Source organism: Culex pipiens, chromosome 1 (assembly GCF_016801865.2).
Source record: "Culex pipiens pallens isolate TS chromosome 1, TS_CPP_V2, whole genome shotgun sequence".
NCBI lineage: Eukaryota > Metazoa > Arthropoda > Insecta > Diptera > Culicidae > Culex > Culex pipiens.
In genome coordinates this window covers 126,714,780-126,735,085 of record NC_068937.1, presented here as the reverse complement: position 1 = coordinate 126,735,085, position 20,306 = coordinate 126,714,780, and the positions used below count along the sequence as shown (strand labels likewise).

Here is a 20,306-nt window from a genome sequence, read left to right as displayed (position 1 = left end):
ACCTTGCTGGAATCGGTCGTTAGAAACGACCGTCGGCTCAACGACCGACGAAATAGGCGGCGGGCCAGATGCGGACATAAAAACGTCAAAACCTCTCCCCCCCTCACTTCGTCTCCCCATCCAGCTGCAGCTTTATTGACAAACAAACGCGGTCGATCCAAAATTAGGGGTGAACATGTGGTAAAAAATGAAACTTTTTTAAGAAAAATAATATTTTTCCGACTGAATAAAAAATTTGCGAGCATGTTCAAACAATTATTCCTGATGTCGGAGAAGTGATTAGAAATCAAAATTTTAATCTATATATATATAAATAGTTGAACTTTTTTACTCCAATTGGGAACCCCTAGGTCTTTCCACGACCGTTTCCAATGACCGTGATAAGATGCCAGAATATCCAGCTTCCAGCTAAATCCATAATATAAACTTGACATTAAAATATAATGCCGCTCTAATCAAGTCCGTCCCATTTGTAAAAAAAACAAGCCGAGAAAAACGCATGTCAAATTTGTCCCGCCCATATGGTGGCATTTCACGAAAAAGTGAATTTTCTGCGGTTTTCTAGAACAATGTACTAAATTACCTCAAAATTTAAGAAATTACATATGGGACGGACAAACATCGAGCGGCATAATGATAATTAATTTTACGGCTGTTTCAAATTCCAATTCCAAATATGAATGTTTGAATTTTGTGACCAAAGTAGTCTTAAGGCCAATTTATTCATATTTTGTGATATTTTTTGTGAAAGTCATGATCTGTGACAAATATTTGGTGAAACCCCCCGTTTATATTGAGATTTTTTAAAAGTAGATAACTTTTATTTTGAAAACATTGAAAAACACATTTTAATAAAATAAAAATAAAAACCTTTTTATTCGCAAACCTTTTTATTCCCAAATTGTAAAAAACACGATCTTATTGATTATAAAAAAGTCAAAGGGACCTCGGATTTGTGATCTTGGACCAAAATTACCTCATAGAACAAAGTTTTACGCAAGAAAGAGGGCTCGGGGAAACTTTTCCCATTTCTTGTTAATTGGTAGGGGAGTTGGGGGTAAGACGGCCACCCTTCTGTTTTAATAAGTATACTAATGAATATTACTAGAATGTTTAGCAATACTGTTCCTCATACTAAAAAATGCATATGGAGTCACCTTTGCCAAACATATTGTTTGAAATAGTAGAAAAATAGCTCTAAATAAACAAATAATTTTGGAACTTGAAACTGGATGTAATTTTCATGAATAACAACTTAAGCATTTTTGCTAGATAACAATATGTTTTCCTGTCTTCAAATATTTTTTGATGTTAAATTGAAGTTTTCCCTAGATTATGTCCTTCGGAAAAGTTTAAAAAAAGCAATGAGCTATTTGCAAAATAGCGGCCACCTCTTCCGGGGGTAAGACGGCCATCCATAATTTGTAAATTTTATTTGATATAGGTTATATTTTTGACGATTTTTTTTGTACTACTAAGACATATTTGTAGATAAGGAAAAGCATTTCCAATAAAACTATCAATTTTTAATCAAAATGCTGTTAGCTACCATTTCGCCAACATTCTTTACTGTGATATAGCAAAACTCATTGAAATCCTATCAAATTTTTCATAAAAAAATGCTTATCTAATATTGTTAACTTAATTTTGATTTACTTATTCTAATCGAAATATATAAGCTAATTATTTTGCATCAAATTGTGTTTGTTTTGTTGTAAAAATTCACATTTTTTTATAAAATGTGGTCGCAACAATATGAAATTTACTGAGCCAAAATATGAAATTTTTTAAACAGCATTTTTCTTCACATTTGAAACTTGATTTTTTTCAACCAATATAGTTATGATGTTCAGAGAAGTCTGTTCAACCAACCATGTAGGTATTTGGGTGAATTTAGCAAAGTTATTAAGTTAATTTATAGCACTGACCGTCTTACCCCACATGGGTGGCCGTCTTACCCCGCGTATTTCTGAAGCTGAAAAGTATTGAAAATTGGTTTTTAGACCAACTAATTTATGTCATTCCTAAAATGGACTACTTGTAGAACAATATGTAGGTAATTTGAGATCAAAATAATCTGGTGTGTAACTTTTTCAGACTTCTCCCTTAGGGTGGCTGTCTTACCTCCATCCCCCCCAGAGATGAAAAAAATAAGAGAAAAGGATAAAAATCAGCGAATTATGTTTTCAAATTTTCCAATCAAACTTTGAAGATTTTCCAAACAATCAATTTATTTTGGAACAAAATAAAACCAGGATTGAAAAATAAAAAAAAATAAATATTGACATTGAATAAAACACAAATTTTAAAATAAATTGATTCATTTGTCTGTGTTTGTCATGTTTATGTTTTGTCTGCTTTAACCCGGAAGGAAAGTTGTCTAGCTACTCACAACTAACAGCGAACACAAATTAAATATTTATAAATCACATACCCTTACTCACACGGTACCCATCCAATGCAATGTTCTCAGCCATTATTCCATTGCACAAAACCGCGCGGGAGAACAATACCAGGTCAAAACACCAATCGCACACTCACACACGCATACTTCTTTGAAGCCTGCTCGCTGCGTCATTCCATAAACACTACAATACACTTTCAACGCGCGTCAGTTAAAAAAGAGCGTACCAAAAAACAATCGTCAGAAATCGGCAGTCGCCTATTGTTCTGCACACAACCTCACGCACACTTCGTCATCATTCTTTTTTAATTCGCTTCGCTCTCTTAACCACCGAGTAAAAAACGTAAACTTTTCCCTTTTGTTTTGTTTCTTTTGTTTAGTTTTGCTTATGTAGTTCGTATTATTTGTTTGTTTCGCTAAAAAGTAGGTGTGTGTAACAGTGTGTTTGTGTGTGGGGCGGGGTCGCATAACATGATGGAGATTACAATGGGGGGCCTGGTTAGTTGTCTTTTTGTACAAACCTCATTTACAGGAGATGTGAGTGAGTGTTAGTGAGTTTGGTGAAGCCGACGAGTATGAAGCGTATTGTTTGGGTGAGTAGACTGCTGCTCTCTGCTTGCTGTACGGGTATGGGTGCAACGATGACGCGGTGATCTCGCGGATGACGATGGTGGACGGGAATCCTAACGTCACGTAACGGTCCACCGGTGATCGTGGTGGTGGTGGTGGTGCCACCGTACGAAGGGGATCGCCAGCAGCGTTGCCAGCAGTAGCACCAGATGGCTCGATCGGGGCGAGCTCGGGCTGGCTCGGCTCACTTCCGGCCAGACGACCTGCACCTCGGCCATCTTGAAGATGCTCAGCAGCCGGTGGGCGGACATCTCGACGTGCTGGGTGTTGATCTGGTGGCTGATGGTTTCGAGGATCTTTGTACAGTGGTCCTGTGTGGGAAATGGGAGGGAATTTTTCATTACTTTTGTTTGGAACACAAGAACTAAACGGCTTACCTTTTCTTGTCTTAGAAGCTCTAAATTCGTGAGCTTGGGATCGTGGGGTAGTCTTATGGACAGAATGATATTCTCCTCGGTGATATTGAACAGCGTTAATGTACAAGAGGTCTGCAAATGATTGAAAAGAAGTTAGTTCTAAGATCATGTCCAACCATGGCTGAAGTTACCTCATTGTTTATGTGCTGCAGCACGTACTGCTGCAGCGCTCGGACAGCGTCCTGAACTCCTAGATTAGTGTGCGGTCTTAACAGTGCTTCATCGGTAGAACTATAACCTAGTAACAGAAAGATGCCACCTGCAAACGAAGCATCCGTTTAGTATCCACCCCACAGTTTTCCCCAAGAAATTCAACCTACCCGGCAGCGAGTACTCCCCGGGCGGTGGACGCATACAGATGAACCGGCCGGAGTAGCACAGGCAGCGCCCCCGGAAGGCCTGATAGGCGGGCGCCGCGTGGCTGTAGTATGCCAGAGAGGTCCGGCAGGGCGCCAGCGGGACGCACAGCGCGTGGCAGGTCAACGCGAGCGAGTCTCCGCCGCCGCAGGTGCACAGCTCGCTGCACTCGGCGTCGTCCAGCATGTAGAGCTGTAATTGGAAAAGGGGGTTACAAAGGGTCATTCGAAGCAAGGTCATCGAACTTACCCGCCGACTCTTGCTTTCGGCGATCAACTGATCGGACTGGTGCGATCGCTGGACCACGCAATACCCTGAGAAAATAAGGAGTTAGAATCATCTTTGAAATCACTTTTGCAGCGATCACTTACTGATCGGAACCGCTGTGGTCGTCGGTTCCGTCGTGGTCGTAGTGGTGGTCGTAGGCGCAGGCGTCTCCAGCTCGATCAACTCCGTGGTCAGCATCTGCAGCACCTGCTCGTCCGGTCGCTGGTTGATCTTGTTGCTTCCCATCGGGGGTAGATCATCGTCGATGTCGTCATGATCGTCGTGATCCGGGATGTGGTACACTTCCGGGGGTCGTGGAGGTTCGTAGTCGGAGCGGATGATCAGCTCGTTACCCTTGTGGACCAGCGTCTCCGGCCGCGTCTCGGGCGTTTCGATGTAGTTGGTCTCGATCGGCTGAGGCTCGGTCGGTTTGGGACGGTACTGAAAGGTGATCTTCAATTAGTATTGGGGACTTCTAGACAAGAGGGTATACGAACCACAGGTTTCGGCTTCGTTGGAGGTGGCGTTGGTGGAGGCGTCGCCCTGGTTGTACGCATCGTGGTCGTCGTAGTTGTGGTGGTCGTTGTCAAGAGTCCAAGCTCCGCCAACCGCTTCAGGTGGAAGTCCTTTTGGGATTCAACTGAGGAAAACAAACATTCAGAATCAAAAAGCACTCAACACAACCCAACAAAGATCTTACCGACGCACGGATTCAGCCAAAGCAGTCGCTGCCAGCCCAAACAATCGTAAAGCTGCTGCAGATCCGACCCCTGGCAGGCACAGTTTGTCCGCAGCGGAGTCCCCAATATTCCCAGCATGGCCTGTCTGCACCCGCTAGTCTTGCCGGCGCACTTTTTCGTAACGCTGTCCACGGCGCAGGACTGTTCGAAAACCTCCAGCCGCGCCCGGCAGTCTTCGTCCTCGCGGCACATCTCCGCCACGGCGTGACACGACGGCGGCGGACTGTACATGACTCCGTTGGTCGCGGCCGGCACGAGACTCTCCGGGGGACGCTGGGCACAGGCCGGGTGGAGCTTCTCCTGGGCGATCATGCAGCTGTCGTGGCGGTTCGGTGTTTTCCTGTTGGGAAGGAGAGATTTTCTTTGAACTTGATCAACCTTGAAGACTGTTGAGTTGTTTGCGTCAGTCGACAATACAGAATCTTCCTAATGGTCTCGGCTTTCATTTAAGCTCATGGGGACATCTAACCGATGCAACGCTTCCTCCGCGGTCCAATTCGTAGACAACATTGCTACGAACTAACCCGGAACGAGCCCCGTTAATCAAATCGATGTCCCGACAGCTCCAACTAAACGTACCTGCACAGACAAAACGCAATGTCCAAACTGAGGTCGTCCACGATGTTCTTGTAGAAGCTCTGCAGCGAGTCCATGCACGCGTTCCGGTTGCACCGGTGCTGCTCGCAGTGCATCAGCACCGTCTTGAGCGCGCCCGAGCAGACCTGGTCGTCGCGGCACGCGTCCAGCGCCAGGTGGCAGGTGCTCTGAAGATTGGGTAAACAATGGCGGTTAGTTGTGGGTTCGTGCGTGCTGCCGGCCCGTAATTGCCCTGGGTTTTCAAGGCCGATTGGGCGGTCGGTTCAGCTGATGTTGATTTTATGATATGACGCTTTGGAGAAATGCTTCATTCTTTTTATTTGTACATATTGATGAAAAATTGTTTGAAGTTGCTTAAAATTGCAATGTAAAGTTTGTTACAAAACCAATCCAAAATTCACATATTTTCCAAAAACAAGATTGTAAATTGTTGAAAAATGCTTGGTTTATTTTTTTTCTTTAAACTTATATTGAATTAGTTTATTTAATGTTTGGAAATTGTTCTTAGATTTCTTAGAACTTTTTTAATTGATGACATCTTGAATCTAGATTTGAATTTAAAATAAACAGACATTTTGCATTTTAGAGAAATTAAGGTCACTGCGTCCAACCTTCTTCCTTACCGACTTTATCTCACAAAAAAATCTTACCTGAAAATGGATGAAGCTCATCTCGGCCTCCTTTTCCTCGATATCATCCGATCCAACTGATTTTTTTTAAATTCCGAGAGCAGCAGCAGGTGAGGGGGTCAGTCCAAATCGAAACACATTTCCGGTTGATTGACGGTGGATCCAGATTCCCGGAAGAAGGGTGTTCAGGTGGCGGTACCGGCAAATGAAGGCATACACAAAAAAGAGAAAAAAGAAAAAACAAGGGAAGAAACTCAGTTAGTGGAAAATGTACGACTTTTTACCCCTTTTTTCTTGACTGGTTGGAAAAAAAGGTAGGAAAAATGAGCAAATTTATTGTATCTCTGTTTCGTGATTGTAGACTGGGATTCTTTTTTTTGTGAAAGCAGTACCAAGATCCGGTAAAATGGAAAGGTGAGAACGTGAATGAGAAATTGTAAAAAAAACATCTAAATTTAACGCTGTTCGTACCCTAAAAAAACCAACTGCACCCAAGTGAGAGTAATTTGTCTTGAGTCGAGCCCAGATTTCCGGCAAAACATCCCTAAACGGTTAAATTAAGAGATTGAAAATCTTCAGCTTGCTCTGGAGATACCTTTAAATTTATGTAAGATTCACAGTAAACAAATGTTGTTTGATTTTTTTAACAGTTTTGAAACACTTTTTTTGAGTCACATTTTATTAAATTAGAACATTTAACAAGATTAACTTTGATTTTCGATATTTTTTTTTCAACAGTGCAAGTCTCTCACCCAAATTAAGCCATATTGGGTGTTGAAATTTTGAACGAAATTGATGGTCACGACGTGCTCTAAGACACTAGGCACTTGAGGTAGCAGCACTGGTGGGTTTGGGGGGCCTCAGAGAAATTCCAATTTTCATCTGGGTGATTTAATGCTAATCCCTTCGTTAACCCGCCCTCACTTATTTTACCCACCAAAAACCATCCCATGGTTGTCATGGTAGATTTAGGAAAAAGGGAACTTAGGGGAGGAAAATGAGGAAGGAAATGCCGCGGCCATAAATAATTAACGGAAACCGCGCCGTTGGTGTTGGTGGGACGGTGGTTGCTGGTGCGTACAAGTGAATAGGTAATACACTGTCAGTGAATGTTGACCGGATGGAAACAGGATGAGGGAATTGAAATGGTGGGGTGAGCTGAGGATGAATGATGGAATGATTAATAAAAACACAAGATTTACAGTTAGAATAAAACATTAAATAAGAGCTTTAGACAGATAAAAAATGAGAATTTACAAAAACAACTTAAAAACCTCAACGTCGAGTGTGAGAAAACTTTTTCTAAACTTTATTACATTTTCGAATCGTTTGTTCAACTCTCTCCATCGAGTTTTTTTGTACAATGAGGTGTTAAAGACTGTTATTCGAACTTTCGCTAAACGTTTTCAACATTATTTTCACAAGTTATGTGAAGCTTTAACTTATTCAAGAGTTTTTTTTACCTCGAAATTTCTCTTTGGATTATATATTTAAAAGCAGCCCGAAAAATCAGGGGGCAAAACAAGTATTTTTTTCAAAAAACTACAAAATTTTAATGGAAATGCAAATGCAATCAGCTGGAATCAATTATGTTTAAGCATGTTTGGGTTATTCAAAAATCTTTTGAATTTTTGAAAATTATCGATGTACATTACCGCACAAACCTTTTTTTCGCTAAAATTTTACATTTTTTGAAAACTAATGATTGCAAAACAACAGAACCAGTGCAAAATGCATTTTGTAGCACTTTATTCATTCAAATGTTAAGACCATGGCTTGTTATTTGATTTTTTTTTTGCCTCACCCCCTCGACCTCGGCCAGAGCCGAGGGATAAAAACTTTTTCAAATATTAGCATCGGCCTAATTAAAATCAAATGAATTTCATTAAAATCTGTGTTTTAATGTGTCGATGGTAAATTTCAAGTGAATTTGCATTTTCTATATTCCAAAATAAAATATCGGTTTCGATCATTGAATTATTAAAAGTTAACCATTTTTTACCATATCTTTGGTTATCCTTTCCAAAACCTCCAACTTGCTCGAAGACTCCAAATTGTTCAAAACATCCGTTTTCCAAGATGTTAAATTATACTAATTTGGATGGCCAAACCCAAAACATATTTTTGTTCATTTCTGTGAGTCTTATGAACGTGAGTAGTTCTTTGAAAATAAATAAGACTATCAATAAATAATTTTCATGAGCTTTTGAATTCTTTCGAAAATATGCCTTTTCAAACAAATTGGTTAAAAAAATAATTTCTATGAGTTTTTGCATTCTTTCAAACATGAAAGAACATGGGAAAATAAACTCATTAAACAAAATCAAAGGATTTTCGCATTCCTATAAAACAAATTGGTTTAAACATAATGATTTCGATGTGCCTTGATTTCTTTCGAGCACGCTCAGATTTAGAAAAAAAAGTGCAGTTTGTAATCATTACCAGAGTTTTTTTTAAAAGGTTCTATAAACTTTTGTGTTTCATATGTTTATAGGGCCCATTAAAAAAACTCTATGTTTTTTTTCGAGGTTTTGCATTTTTCTTAAACGCGCAGTGCTTCATATCAAAAACTTGTTAAAATCGATTGTATAATTTATACCTTTTTAATCGAGTTATGACTTATTTTTTTTAATTTTGGTTCCGTAATATAAAAAGGCGTGAAAGTTAAGGAAAAAATTCTTAATTCATTGATATTCTGCAAAGTTACATATTCAGCCTAATTCTAACTGTTCACGATACGTTTTGTATCAAAATTTCGAAAATTAGTCCTTCCCCTCATTGCCTCCATGAACAGCAGTTCTTCGCAAAATACATAAATGGGATTTCAAAATAAAACTGCTTAGTTTTTGTATTCATCCAACAACAAAAAGTTCATTCAAGTGAATCATTTTGAGGTGAAAACAAGATTCTTTGAGATTTTTTTTGTGGGGTTTGCAATCTACAGTCAATATTTTTCTAGAATCATTAATCATCACTTTATAATGTTAGTGTTTAATTTAATATTTCTGAAAATATATTAAATCCTTGCAAAAGAAGATTTCCAATCACTCCTGAAAGTTTCATAAAGATATTTCATCATTGAAATGATTAACAGACGATTTAAGCTTAAAAATGTTCCATGCGCAAGCAAACTGTCAAACTTACTGAGCGTTTTCTCGAAATACCGAGATGATTCACGAATGCCAAGATATTCAAGATAATATGGAGCAAATTGTCTAAAAGTTGGATTTGAATACTCTCAAGATATGTTTCCGTGTGCATGACGAAGCTTGAATTTGAAATTTTGTTTTTTTTAATTACAACAATAAAAAACTGACGATTTTTTATATAAAACGTTACTTAATCCACCTTTAGGTAGTTGGTGCCTTCCTCTCATTTATAGAGTGATTTCAACCCCCCTAAAGTGTCCACATGTCCATAGATCTTCCCTAACGTGATCGCAGCACCTAATAAAAATGAGTGATGAGTAAAAACACAGACTACCTACAGACTTTTTGTCAAGAATATACAGACACCGCCTTTGAGGAAAATGGCATCCCTCTACACGGCTTTTTCGTGGCGATCAGACCCGACCATGGTAGCCTCTAAATCCCAGTATGGCTTGGGTTCAATACCAGACGGACCCGGTGGCATTTTTCGAGACGAGATTTGCCTGACCACGCCTTCTATCGGATGGGGAAGTAAAACGTTGGTCCATTTGCGTAAAAGAGGTTTTGGGTGACTCACCACACATAACCTTCGGACGCCTAGAAATGAGCAGAAACTTGCAACAGAGACCACAAAAGACCCGGGGGTTGTTAAAGTGGATTACTTTGCTTTTTTTTTTTTTTTTGCAGACCCGACCATTTGAGGTTATGTAAATTCAGATCATTTTTTAAACTGCTTGTAATTTAAGACAGCTAAGTCAGATCTTCAAAATTCTTAATCCACAAGAAAGGTCATTTCAGAACCTTTCTAAAAATATATAATATGGCTGGTTTTTATGCAAAAACCACCATTTTTTGCAAATTGAGAAATTTATATGCAGCAGTTTTTTAAGCACAACTTTTGATGTGCTATACCAAATCTTATAAATTTCAATAGGGACTTATGGGACCCCAAGACAAATCGAATTAGGCCAATACAATCAAAATCGGTTCAGCCAGTGACGAGATATTCCAGTGACATTGATTTGGTACACATGTCTAGGAGGTTTAATCAAAAAGTTCATTTTCCGAGTGATTTTATAGCCTTTCCTCAGTAAGGTGAGGAAGGCAAAACAGTAAAATAATTCTATCTTTTTCAAAATAAACTTTTTGAACCCGTTTTTTGAAACTGCTCACTTTGAATAGCTATAACTCGGCAATGATACAACCAAATGTCTTAATATTTTTGTTGTTAAAAGTTTAAATTGTTTATTTTAATGCCCTAAAAACAGATTGCAGCAATACGCTTTTGATATTAAAATCATATCCCATTCAGACAAAAAAATATATCAAAGAGCTACAATTCTGTGGAAAACCTTGATCTCGTTTAATTCCAAAATAATGTTGTTTTTTCTTTAAATAGACTCAGCCAAATTGAATATCAATAGCTTGATCTCCCTTCTCTCCACGGAAACGATTTTTTTTAATTCCTGCTTTGATTTGCTGATTTGCTCAATCACAAAGTGTGCTTTTCCCTCAGTGGCTTCAATCCGCACGACCCTTCCAAGTCAATGTCGTTTCTCAAAGCAGATTTTTTTAAGGACGTCATTGCTTTCCCGAGATCCAGCCGTGACAAACTTTGTTAAATAAATAAGCAGCTAATTTCAATTTCAACAAATTCAACCAGTCTTCGAGCACACGGTGAGGAAAACGAAAATAAAAAAACGCATAAATAGCACCAAATAAATGGGCTTTCCCTCGTGCTGTGCTCTGTGAAACGCAATTTTTCAAGTCAAAGCGAATAAAAAAATTACAGAGATGAAAGAAATAAAAATAAGAGGGGAAGTAACACGAATTGAAAAACTGGCAACACTGTCACAAACGACAGTTAGTAGTAGCAGTAGTGAAGGACAGTTGAACGACAACGATTAGTGTGAGACACAAGTCCCCGTTCTGTGCCCGCGGGAAACGTGACACGGATTTGCAAAAGGTCCTTGGAGGAATGATGTGACTGTGAAATGGAGGAATTTAATGAAAGTCGAGGTTACGAGATGGTTCGATGTGTTTGAAAGAGAGCCGGATTAAGCAATGAAATGGCAATTAATGGATGAGATGACAGTTGTGGATTTAAAGCTGCATAGAAAAGTAAAAACGTGACAAAAGTAACATGATACAAAAAAGCCAATTACAAATTGAAAACATTGTAACCATTAATTATACTTACAATAACAATTACATAATAAGGATGGAAACAGTTAATAAGCAAAACTTGTTTTTGCGAACAAAATAACGAACCTATTAAAGCTAACCAATAACACGGACCACATTCGTTGAAATGTGGTCGAACATAAATCTCGGGTGAGTTTTCAAAAAGCCGTAAGAGCCACCGTGACCTCTGACACTAATTTTCGTTTTTCTCGAAAATGAAACAAAATTTCAATTATTTTAAGTATGGGGCCCTTGAAGGACGTGTAGATGAACAATCCCGAGCATTTTTGATATTGGTTTTTCGTAAGTAGGTCGAATACCGATGCAAAAAAGACTTAGTTTACCAATGGCTCTTACGGCTTTTTGAAAACTAATCCGAGAAATTTACTTTAACAGTCGCGGTTTCCAATAAAAATCCGCCAGCTTAAAAACAAACCGTTGAACAAATTGGCCCCACTCTCCCTTCCTCTTTGCTTGCCGCCACCAGGAAGCCCATAAATACACACTCCTACCCTAACCAAGCGGGGGGTAGGGTGACCCTGAAAGTTAAATAAACTCAAAAAAGATTATATTTGTTTGGCAATTTTACATAATAATCAATGTAGACCTCAAACTAAAATGAACTGTTGGCGAGATACAGCGATTTTACTGAAAAAAGTTTGATTTTGCGCTGCACTTTGTCCTATGAATTCAAATCCGAAATAAGTTTCTCACATATAAAAACCGAACTATGTAAGAATCATCCCTTTTTGTTGAAAAGTACACCATGTACTTCCGTGTGCTGCGCAAAATCAATTTTTTTTCAGTAAAATCACTGTATCTCACCAATAGTTCATTTTAGTTTGAGGTATACATTGATTATTATGTAAAATTGTCCGGGGAACAAGTTGGTGATAAAATAAAACAAATTAAAATATAAGGAATTGGTCAAAACTGAATTTTAATACTTAAAACTTCAAAATATAATATTAGTGGGCATTTAAGGGTTAAAATTTTATTTTTATCAAATTCCTTGGACAATTTTCTATAAAATGCAATCTGTAGAAAGTCTTTTGCTCAAATAGTCGTAAAGTTATGATTAAAAGAAAAAAAAGTTTTTTAGAAAATCGTCAAAAAAGAGGGCGGTGCCAAATATAGAGGGATGGTCCAATCAGCGCCAAACTTGGGATTTCTGTTAACTATCGATAGATGAACGTTCTCTTCAAGTTTGGTCTAAATCGGTGATGGTCGAGTCCAAAAGTGTACTCAGTTGACCTGGAATGACCCATATGTGTTTTGTCATGCCACTACCATCAAGCCTGTTTGGCCTAGAGGTAACGAGATGGATTATCACGCAAAGAGCTCCAGTTCGAATCTCGGTAAAAGCAAATTGTTTATTGTTTATAGCATGTAGTGAATACGCACGAATATAAATTACACATGTTTATGATCACACCAAACCCGATGTAACTTTACGAAAGGGCGCAACCATGGATGTAAACAAATAGTCTTTCACTCTAGTGGGACAGTTCACATTGAGTGTGATTGGAATAGGCTGCTTGATTACATCCAAGATTTACGCCCTTTTACGTATTTTTTTTCAAAGCCAAAGTAGGATAGTTGGCATTCGAACCACTTTGTTGGGACTCAAACCAACCCTAAAAATATACATCGCTAGTGCAACCAGTTCAACTTTTCACTAACCAAATTTGGACGCCCTAACAATCCCAATGGGGGATCGCTTCCGGTCCGTCCCGGGCGCGCTCGCTCGCGGATGGATGAATGGCGAACGGAAGTCAAACCTGGAAAGCAAATCATAAAAGCGGAAAATAAATCGCTTTTATTTTCGAAGCTCCGAGCTCTCCGACTTCCTTTCACCGAGCGTGTACACAAATCGTTCGATGGCGGCGGAATTTAGTGGGGAATGCTGTACCAGCCACACACGTGTTTGTGAGTGTGAGTGAGTCAAAATGGGGAAAATCAGCGGGGAAAAAAAATGTTGAAAAACTGTGAACAAACAGTAAATTGAAGCCCCGCGAGCGCCTGGAATAGAAATAATCGATTCAAAAATGTATAAATTCACCATTAATCATGCCCACCGGCGACATTATGCTCGGTTTAGCGGATATTATTTTGGAGCAGGTGCTTTATGAGCAAATATTGTTTGAATTATGACGAGCTTGAGCGACATTTAGAGGGTTTATTTTCCAAAAAATGACGCAGATGGCTCATTTAGCAAATAAATAAAAAAAACACTACAGTGATGTAATTTTTCAATTCAAAAATTTTAAAAGTGCTCTTCATTATCTCAATAATTTATCACAGTTTGAAATTTGAAATATACATTTGAAAGAAGAAAAATCAAATCGAAAAAAAAATTAAGCATTAAAAATAACCAGCAGAAAAAAAGTACTTCAAGAACTGACGTTGCACTTTTTTTGCGTGAAAATTGAAGAATTGCTTTAATTGGAGGGTGTAGTGATAATTTGCTTTGTATTCTTGCTCAACTACTGACCCAAGGTTGGAAAAGCTCGCGCAAAAAGCGCGCAAGAAGTTGTTATCTCGAGGGGAGATCTCTTTCTTCTGCACTTTCATGGCTCGCAGAGGATTCGCGATGTCTAAGCCGGGCGAAGAGCTCGCTTATTGAGCGAGATTAATTATTCCATTAAGTTGCATTGTTTTCCACACTGACAGTTGCAGTAATTAGTGATAATGAGTTCACGGGATTTGTTGTTGGAAACTCATTTCGAGACTTTCTTTAAGTGCTGTCTTCAAGGAGTTTGTTTTAACGTTTTTTTATATTTTATGTTTTAAATAGTTTGAACGCGATCTGCGCACTAATAGATTTATAAACTCGTTAAAAATTAAACCAATTTTCAACTGCAAAACAATTGGTAAGCTATTCTACACCCAAACGGCGGTCGCATGATTGTGATGCATGGCGGCATGAAAGTATATCAGAATCTGCATGAAAACTGTCCTCAGGCATTTTTTGCGATATAGGGGTATGACATTTTTGCCCGTTACCGACAATTATCGACATTACCGACGGCGTTTTGGTTGTATTGCACAAAAAAAAACCTTAACAGAATAGGATTGAACCACCAACTTCTTGGTTGTTGATCCGACACGCTACCACCGCGCCATGGACGCTTGATGAATTGTGAGAGAAAGAGCACCAACATATTCTTCTCTTTAAAAAGTTGCTCGGGGACGCGCCAGCATTATGTGTTGGTGAGAACTGCAGATCGCTGACATGTTTACACGCGGGCAAAAATGAGCTATGAGCTTGCTGCAAAAAATGTTATAAAATGTAACATTTTCTGCAGCAAATCCACTGTTGCAGATTTTGATATATATTTTTCCTTTGGGTGTAGCACCAATTTCGGGCCAAGTATTATGGGCAACCTGAGGGAGACCCATCAACCTAGGGTTATAAGTTTTACATTATGTATGAACCCCCAAAAAAACCTACTTTGATTGAAAATTGATCCAAAACAAGCAAAAGGTCGTCGGGTTTTGACATCAGATTATATCCGCATCGTTAAAAAAGCGTTGAACTTTTGATCGGTAATGAAAAAATATTTATCGACAATCGGCTGAAAGTTGAAAAAATAAAATTTATGAACAAATTTTCGGTAAAGTTTGATCAAGATCGGATTTTTTTCAGTTTACCAATTTCTTCATCCTCTTGAAAAATCGGTAAAACCTGCCAAATTCGGCAAACAAATCACATTATTAGCATTTTCTACACATAAATATTTCATCATCATTAGGCTTAGTGATTTTTCACGCTCGAAAATTGCAAATTTCACGGGGACCTCAATTTTAAAACACCAAATTTCACGCAAATTTCACGGAACGTGAAAAAAATTAAAATAACTCTCAAAATCTTACGTTTAAATCACAGAAACTACTTTTTCTGCTTCATTATATTTTATTCTTCAATAAACTAAAAAAAAATCTTCACTAAATTTGAACGTGACAAAAAAAATCTCCTAATTTTCAAAAATGTTTCCACCTGGTTTAGGGATAGGCTCTATATATATTTTGAACCAAATGTACTGCCCCTGATCGCATAAATGTCCCATATGCATTTTCATTGTTTTTGAGTTATTGATGCAGTTCGGTTCGAAATCGTGTGCTCTTTCAAAAGAGCCTATAACATCCAGTACTTTGTTCTAGAAATCAGGAGGAAATCCAATATTTCGCGAAAACTTAACACGTAGCCTTATGTATGGGACAAAATTCAAATGCGTTTTTCTCAGCTTGCTGTTTTTGCATATGGGACATTTATGCGAACATGGGTAGTGTAGGGCATATGTATGCTGATTTACTGAACTGCTTTTTTAATATTCGACTAATAAAGCTAAAAAGTTTTCGCTGATTTGCTTCTGTTTTATCATTTAACAATTTATTGAATTTCATATCAAAGCAAGATTTAACAATCTTGTCCAGCCAAAATGAGTAAAATAATTTGAATTGTCTGCGACGTTTAGCCCATTAAAAATAATTTTTAAGGTTTTCATCTCACTTTAAAAAAAAATTAAATCAATAATCAAAAATAATATAATTTGCAACGGAATCGAATTTTTTTTTCAAAATGAGAACAGAAAACAAAAAAGTATTTTTGAACTTTCACGGGAATCATCCACCCAAATATCAAATATCGTAAAATTTAAAATCAGAAAAAATCCTGAAATGTTTTTATAAGGTTGAAAAGGTCCTATAAACATATGAAACACAATAGCTTAATGGATCTTTAAAAAAAATACTTTTCATATTATTTTGAATTAAACAAAGCTTGATTATTGTAATTTCTTTTGAAACTATACCTTTCAAATAAAATAGCAGTAAAATTTGTATTACAGCAAATGAAAATATTACTAAATTTAGCAAGTTTCTAAAAAAACTGAAAAATCTGAACAATTCTTTAAATGGTTCATATCAACTTTTTCAATTGAAAACTAATGAAATTTAGTTAAAAAGTCTTCATGGATGAAATATTTATTATGTTACTATTTAATTTTTTTTTGAGAAAATTGATAAATTTTACGAATTTCACGCCGTCTACGAAAATCACTAACCCTAGATCAGTATTTAAACCAGGATATACACCTGCTTAATTCTACCGTAGTTCATAAGATTATTTTTGTTCCTATTTGAGTTTGATAAATTATTTTGAGAAAAATCGTTACAGTTTCACACAAACATAAAATTTCACGGGATTTCACGGAAAAAACCAAATTTCGCGGATTTCATGCTGTCCGCGAAATCGTGAAATTTCACTAACCCTAATCATCATCTTTAAAAATTAACAAAACACTACCGGTTATGAGATGAACAATTAGAAACTACACTTCCCAAGTTTGTTTCTTTTACATTGAAATTAATACACCAACAATAAACGATCCTGAGTATAAAGATCGCGGACACAACAAAAATGAGCAGCACTCGTCAGAGAGAATTGTGGCCTCGAGTCGAGAGAAAAGTGCTTCCATTTATAGAAAAACGAAGTTGACTTTATAGCTGTCGGCCAGTTATGTCCAGCAACCAGCAAATTAGACAAATTCGAATTGTTGCTTGCCATTGCTAACATTGTAAAGATAAGCCAACATGAATATTATTGATGCACCACCACCGCCATATTGGCCGCCATCTTAGATCACATATTCTCGAATCACTTATGGGATCATATTTAAGCTCAACAACACTGAAAAAATGGTGTAAGGTTTAAAATTACCTCTTTTATGATGAACGGTATAATGGTAGCTTTACATTTTTTTAAGAGGGAAAATTACACATTTTCTGACATAAAATATGTACTCGTTTCCAGATGTAATATTATCATGATTTATTTGTTACTGTGAATTCAAAATAAACCAAGCTGAGCAACTCTCTACGAAATCGGCCGATTTCGACAATTTTTTTTGTATTTTTTTATTTGACTCAAACTTTGTGGGGGCCTTCCCTATGACCAAATAAGCTTTTTTGCGTCATTGGTTCACCAATACAAGTCTCCATACAATTTTGGCAGCTGTCCATACAAAAATGGTACGTAAATATTCAAACAGCTGAAACTTTTGAGTGATTTTTCTGATCAATTTGGTGTCTTCGGCAAAATAGGTACACGGAAAAAAAAATTGCAGATTTTTTTAATCAACTTTTTTTTCACTAAAACTCAATTTCCCAAAATACGTATTTTTTGATTTTCGAGATTTTTTGATATGTTTTAGGGGACAAAAATCCGCAACTTTTGAGCCCTAGAGAAACATGGTCAAAAAATCTGCCGCCGAGCTATGAATTTTTGAAAAAATAGTGATTTTTGGAAAAAATCGAAGTTTCATGCAAAAACAAGTTTGACATTATTTTTTAAATGCAAAATTTAATTTGCAATCGAAAAGTACTTTACAGGTTTTTTGATAAAGGGCTCCGTTTTCAAGATATAGCCACCGAAAGTTTGATTTTAGCGAAATATTTGCAGTTTTCCGATTTTTAAAAATAGTGACCATGAGTGACCATTTCCAAAAATATTTTTTTTGAAAAGTTCAGAAAATTTTCTATAAAATTGCCTAAAAGACATTGAAGATGGGACCTCGGGTTGCTAAGATAGAGCCGCTTTAAGAAAAAGAAACACGAAAATTGAAGTTTTCTAAATCTCACCAAAACAACCCACCATTTTCTAATGACGATATCTCAGCAACTAATGGTCCGATTTTCAATGTTAATACATGAAACATTCGTTAAATTTTTCGATCTTTTCGCAAATAATATTTTGAAATTTTTTAAATCAAGACTAGCATTTTAAATGGGCGTAATATTCAATGTTTGGGTTTGGTATGGAGACTTGTATGGGTGAACCAATGACACAAAATAGCTTTGGTCATAGGGAAGGCCCCCACAAAGTTTGAGCCAAATTCAAAAATACAAATAAAATCCATTTCCGGTTTTGGTAGATAATTGCTCAGCTCCAGTAATCTGTCTAATTTTAGGTCATATTTTTTAACCCCAACTCACCTTTGATGACACATTTTTGTCACGAACCAAATATAATTTTATTTATGATGCAGTTTCGTTTTCGAGAATGTTTTTTTCTTTTTATTTAGATTTTACATATCGTTAAATGATTTATTTTTTCAGAAGTCTAAATAATTTGTTAAAATTCTTGTTTCTACGAAAAGTATAGTTTTTTTCCCAAACGGGATTTCTCACGACTTTAGTGAGGTTTTGCTTGAGGTTGCGTTTCAGCTTGTAAATGAACGTGACATGACTTGCGATGCATGAAGTGTTGAAAAACCATACGAAAATACGATCTGCGATGACTGAAGGTGAGTGTGATATATATGGAGAGAAGATCAATGCAGGCGACAGCGGTGGTGATTTGAATGCGCTTTTGAAAATTATAAGTTTTGTACTTAAAAAAAATAAGACTCAAATAAAATAAACAATTCTACGAAAGGAGCAAAATCATTTGGGAGTTTGGGATTCGGATCTAGGAGCAAGCCCTTTTCTATCTACTTGGGTAGCGGTGTTTACGGTGGAGCCGTTAGTGGGGACAACTGAAACAACTTTTGACAGCTTTGGTAGCGCGCGGGGTAAAACGAGGTGCACGAGCACAGTTGCGGACTCGGACAAAGAGACACAAACAGACGTCGGACACCGAAACAGATCGAGACAGACTGCGTGACGTCACGGGACGTTTACGGTGGGTATTTTTGGGATTTGTAGGTGTAGCTGTGTGTTTGTGTGGGTGGGTGCTGTCTTGTGGGTTAGTGGGTGGATGGAGGTCAGTCGCGGGGATGGTACCTACTTTGACGTTCGACCGCATTGTTCTCGTCGAAGCTGCTGCTGCCGTACTCGATGGCCGCGTCTCCGTTGCCATCGCCGCTCAAATTGATCAGAATGTTGTCCACCGGGGAGGACATCGACGCCGGGGCCAGATGGCCGTGGCCATTCCCATTTCCGTTCCCGTTGTGTCCAAAGTGGCCACCGTGGAGTCCGTGCTGGTGCTGGTGGTGGTAGCCGGAGATGTTGTACGGGTACAGGGCCGTCTTGTAGTGCTGAGGGAAGTACGCGTGGGCCGGCGCCACCAACGGGGTCTCGATCAGGGCCATGTTCTGGTCCAGCAGTCGGTGGTAGTTATCGTCCATGCCCATGGCCCGTACTGCAACGAATGCAAAAGTGGGATAGAGAGAAAGAGCAGAGCAGAGAAAGAAAGAGAGAAAGAGAGGGAAAGAGACGGCTGGAGTGTTGTTGTTGTTGGTTTTGGCTGTGATTGTTGATATTATTGTTGTTGTTGCTGCAATTGGTTAATGTTTTCTGAGGGGGGTTTGCGGACACCTTTTCGAAAATTGTCAGATCGATATTGCAAACGCTGTGACATTTCAAAAAATTGGTAAGGATTTCTCAAAATTAGGATCACAATTTTATTACTGTCGTCGTATCATTTTGAACTTTTTTTAAAGTCTCCTAAGTAAAATTTAAAAAAAACAGTAAAATTAAAAAAAAAACAGTTTTTTCTTTTTAGTTTGACTTTGTCTCAACAACAAATGACAAAGTGTATTGAATATAAATTATGTTGGAAACTCTAGGATTTCAACAAATTCACATTTTCAACAAAAAAAAAAAAAACTCAAAAAAAATTGAAACCGTTAACACGATGTGTTTTTTTGAACAAACTAATGATAAAAAATTCGGTGTGTCTGATATTTGGCACTGTGAAAGAAGGGCTCTTTCCCGACATTTTGCGGGGTATACCGAAATATTTCGTCGGGGGGTCTAGAGCATTTTTTTTTAGAAGTTTATTTTTCGATTTTGTGGGATATTTGTTCAAAAAAGTCACAGAAAACCGGTGCATTCATATTGATATCACTCAAATTTCTTATGAATTGCCTTGGGGACTCTAACCAACTATATTTAACCCATATTTGACCTCCACAAAAAAAATCGAACCA

The 20,306-nt window shown here is 37.7% G+C and overlaps 1 protein-coding gene across 9 annotated transcripts in view; it reads right to left on the bottom strand.

Annotated features, from left to right (window-relative positions):
- Positions 1–848: 848 nt before the first annotated feature.
- The window catches only part of LOC120421797 (uncharacterized), a 418,386-nt gene continuing 398,928 nt past the window's right edge, over positions 849–20,306 (bottom strand). For 4 of the 9 annotated variants that reach the window (XM_039585069.2, XM_039585071.2, XM_052706537.1 and 1 more), the window contains exons 8-18: positions 19,163–19,516; positions 6,062–6,117; positions 5,394–5,578; positions 4,775–5,154; positions 4,572–4,714; positions 4,179–4,515; positions 4,057–4,121; positions 3,771–3,999; positions 3,582–3,709; positions 3,412–3,522; positions 849–3,345 (exon numbers count right to left, since the gene is read on the bottom strand). In XM_039585069.2, coding sequence (XP_039441003.1) covers positions 3,094–3,345; positions 3,412–3,522; positions 3,582–3,709; positions 3,771–3,999; positions 4,057–4,121; positions 4,179–4,515; positions 4,572–4,714; positions 4,775–5,154; positions 5,394–5,578; positions 6,062–6,117; positions 19,163–19,516 — 2,240 coding nt within the window. In that variant the 3' untranslated portion in view covers positions 849–3,093. The remainder of the gene's footprint in view (positions 3,346–3,411; positions 3,523–3,581; positions 3,710–3,770; positions 4,000–4,056; positions 4,122–4,178; positions 4,516–4,571; positions 4,715–4,774; positions 5,155–5,393; positions 5,579–6,061; positions 6,118–19,162; positions 19,517–20,306) is intronic. The other 5 variants (XM_052706538.1, XM_052706539.1, XM_039585074.2 and 2 more) reach the window with 3 other exon arrangements.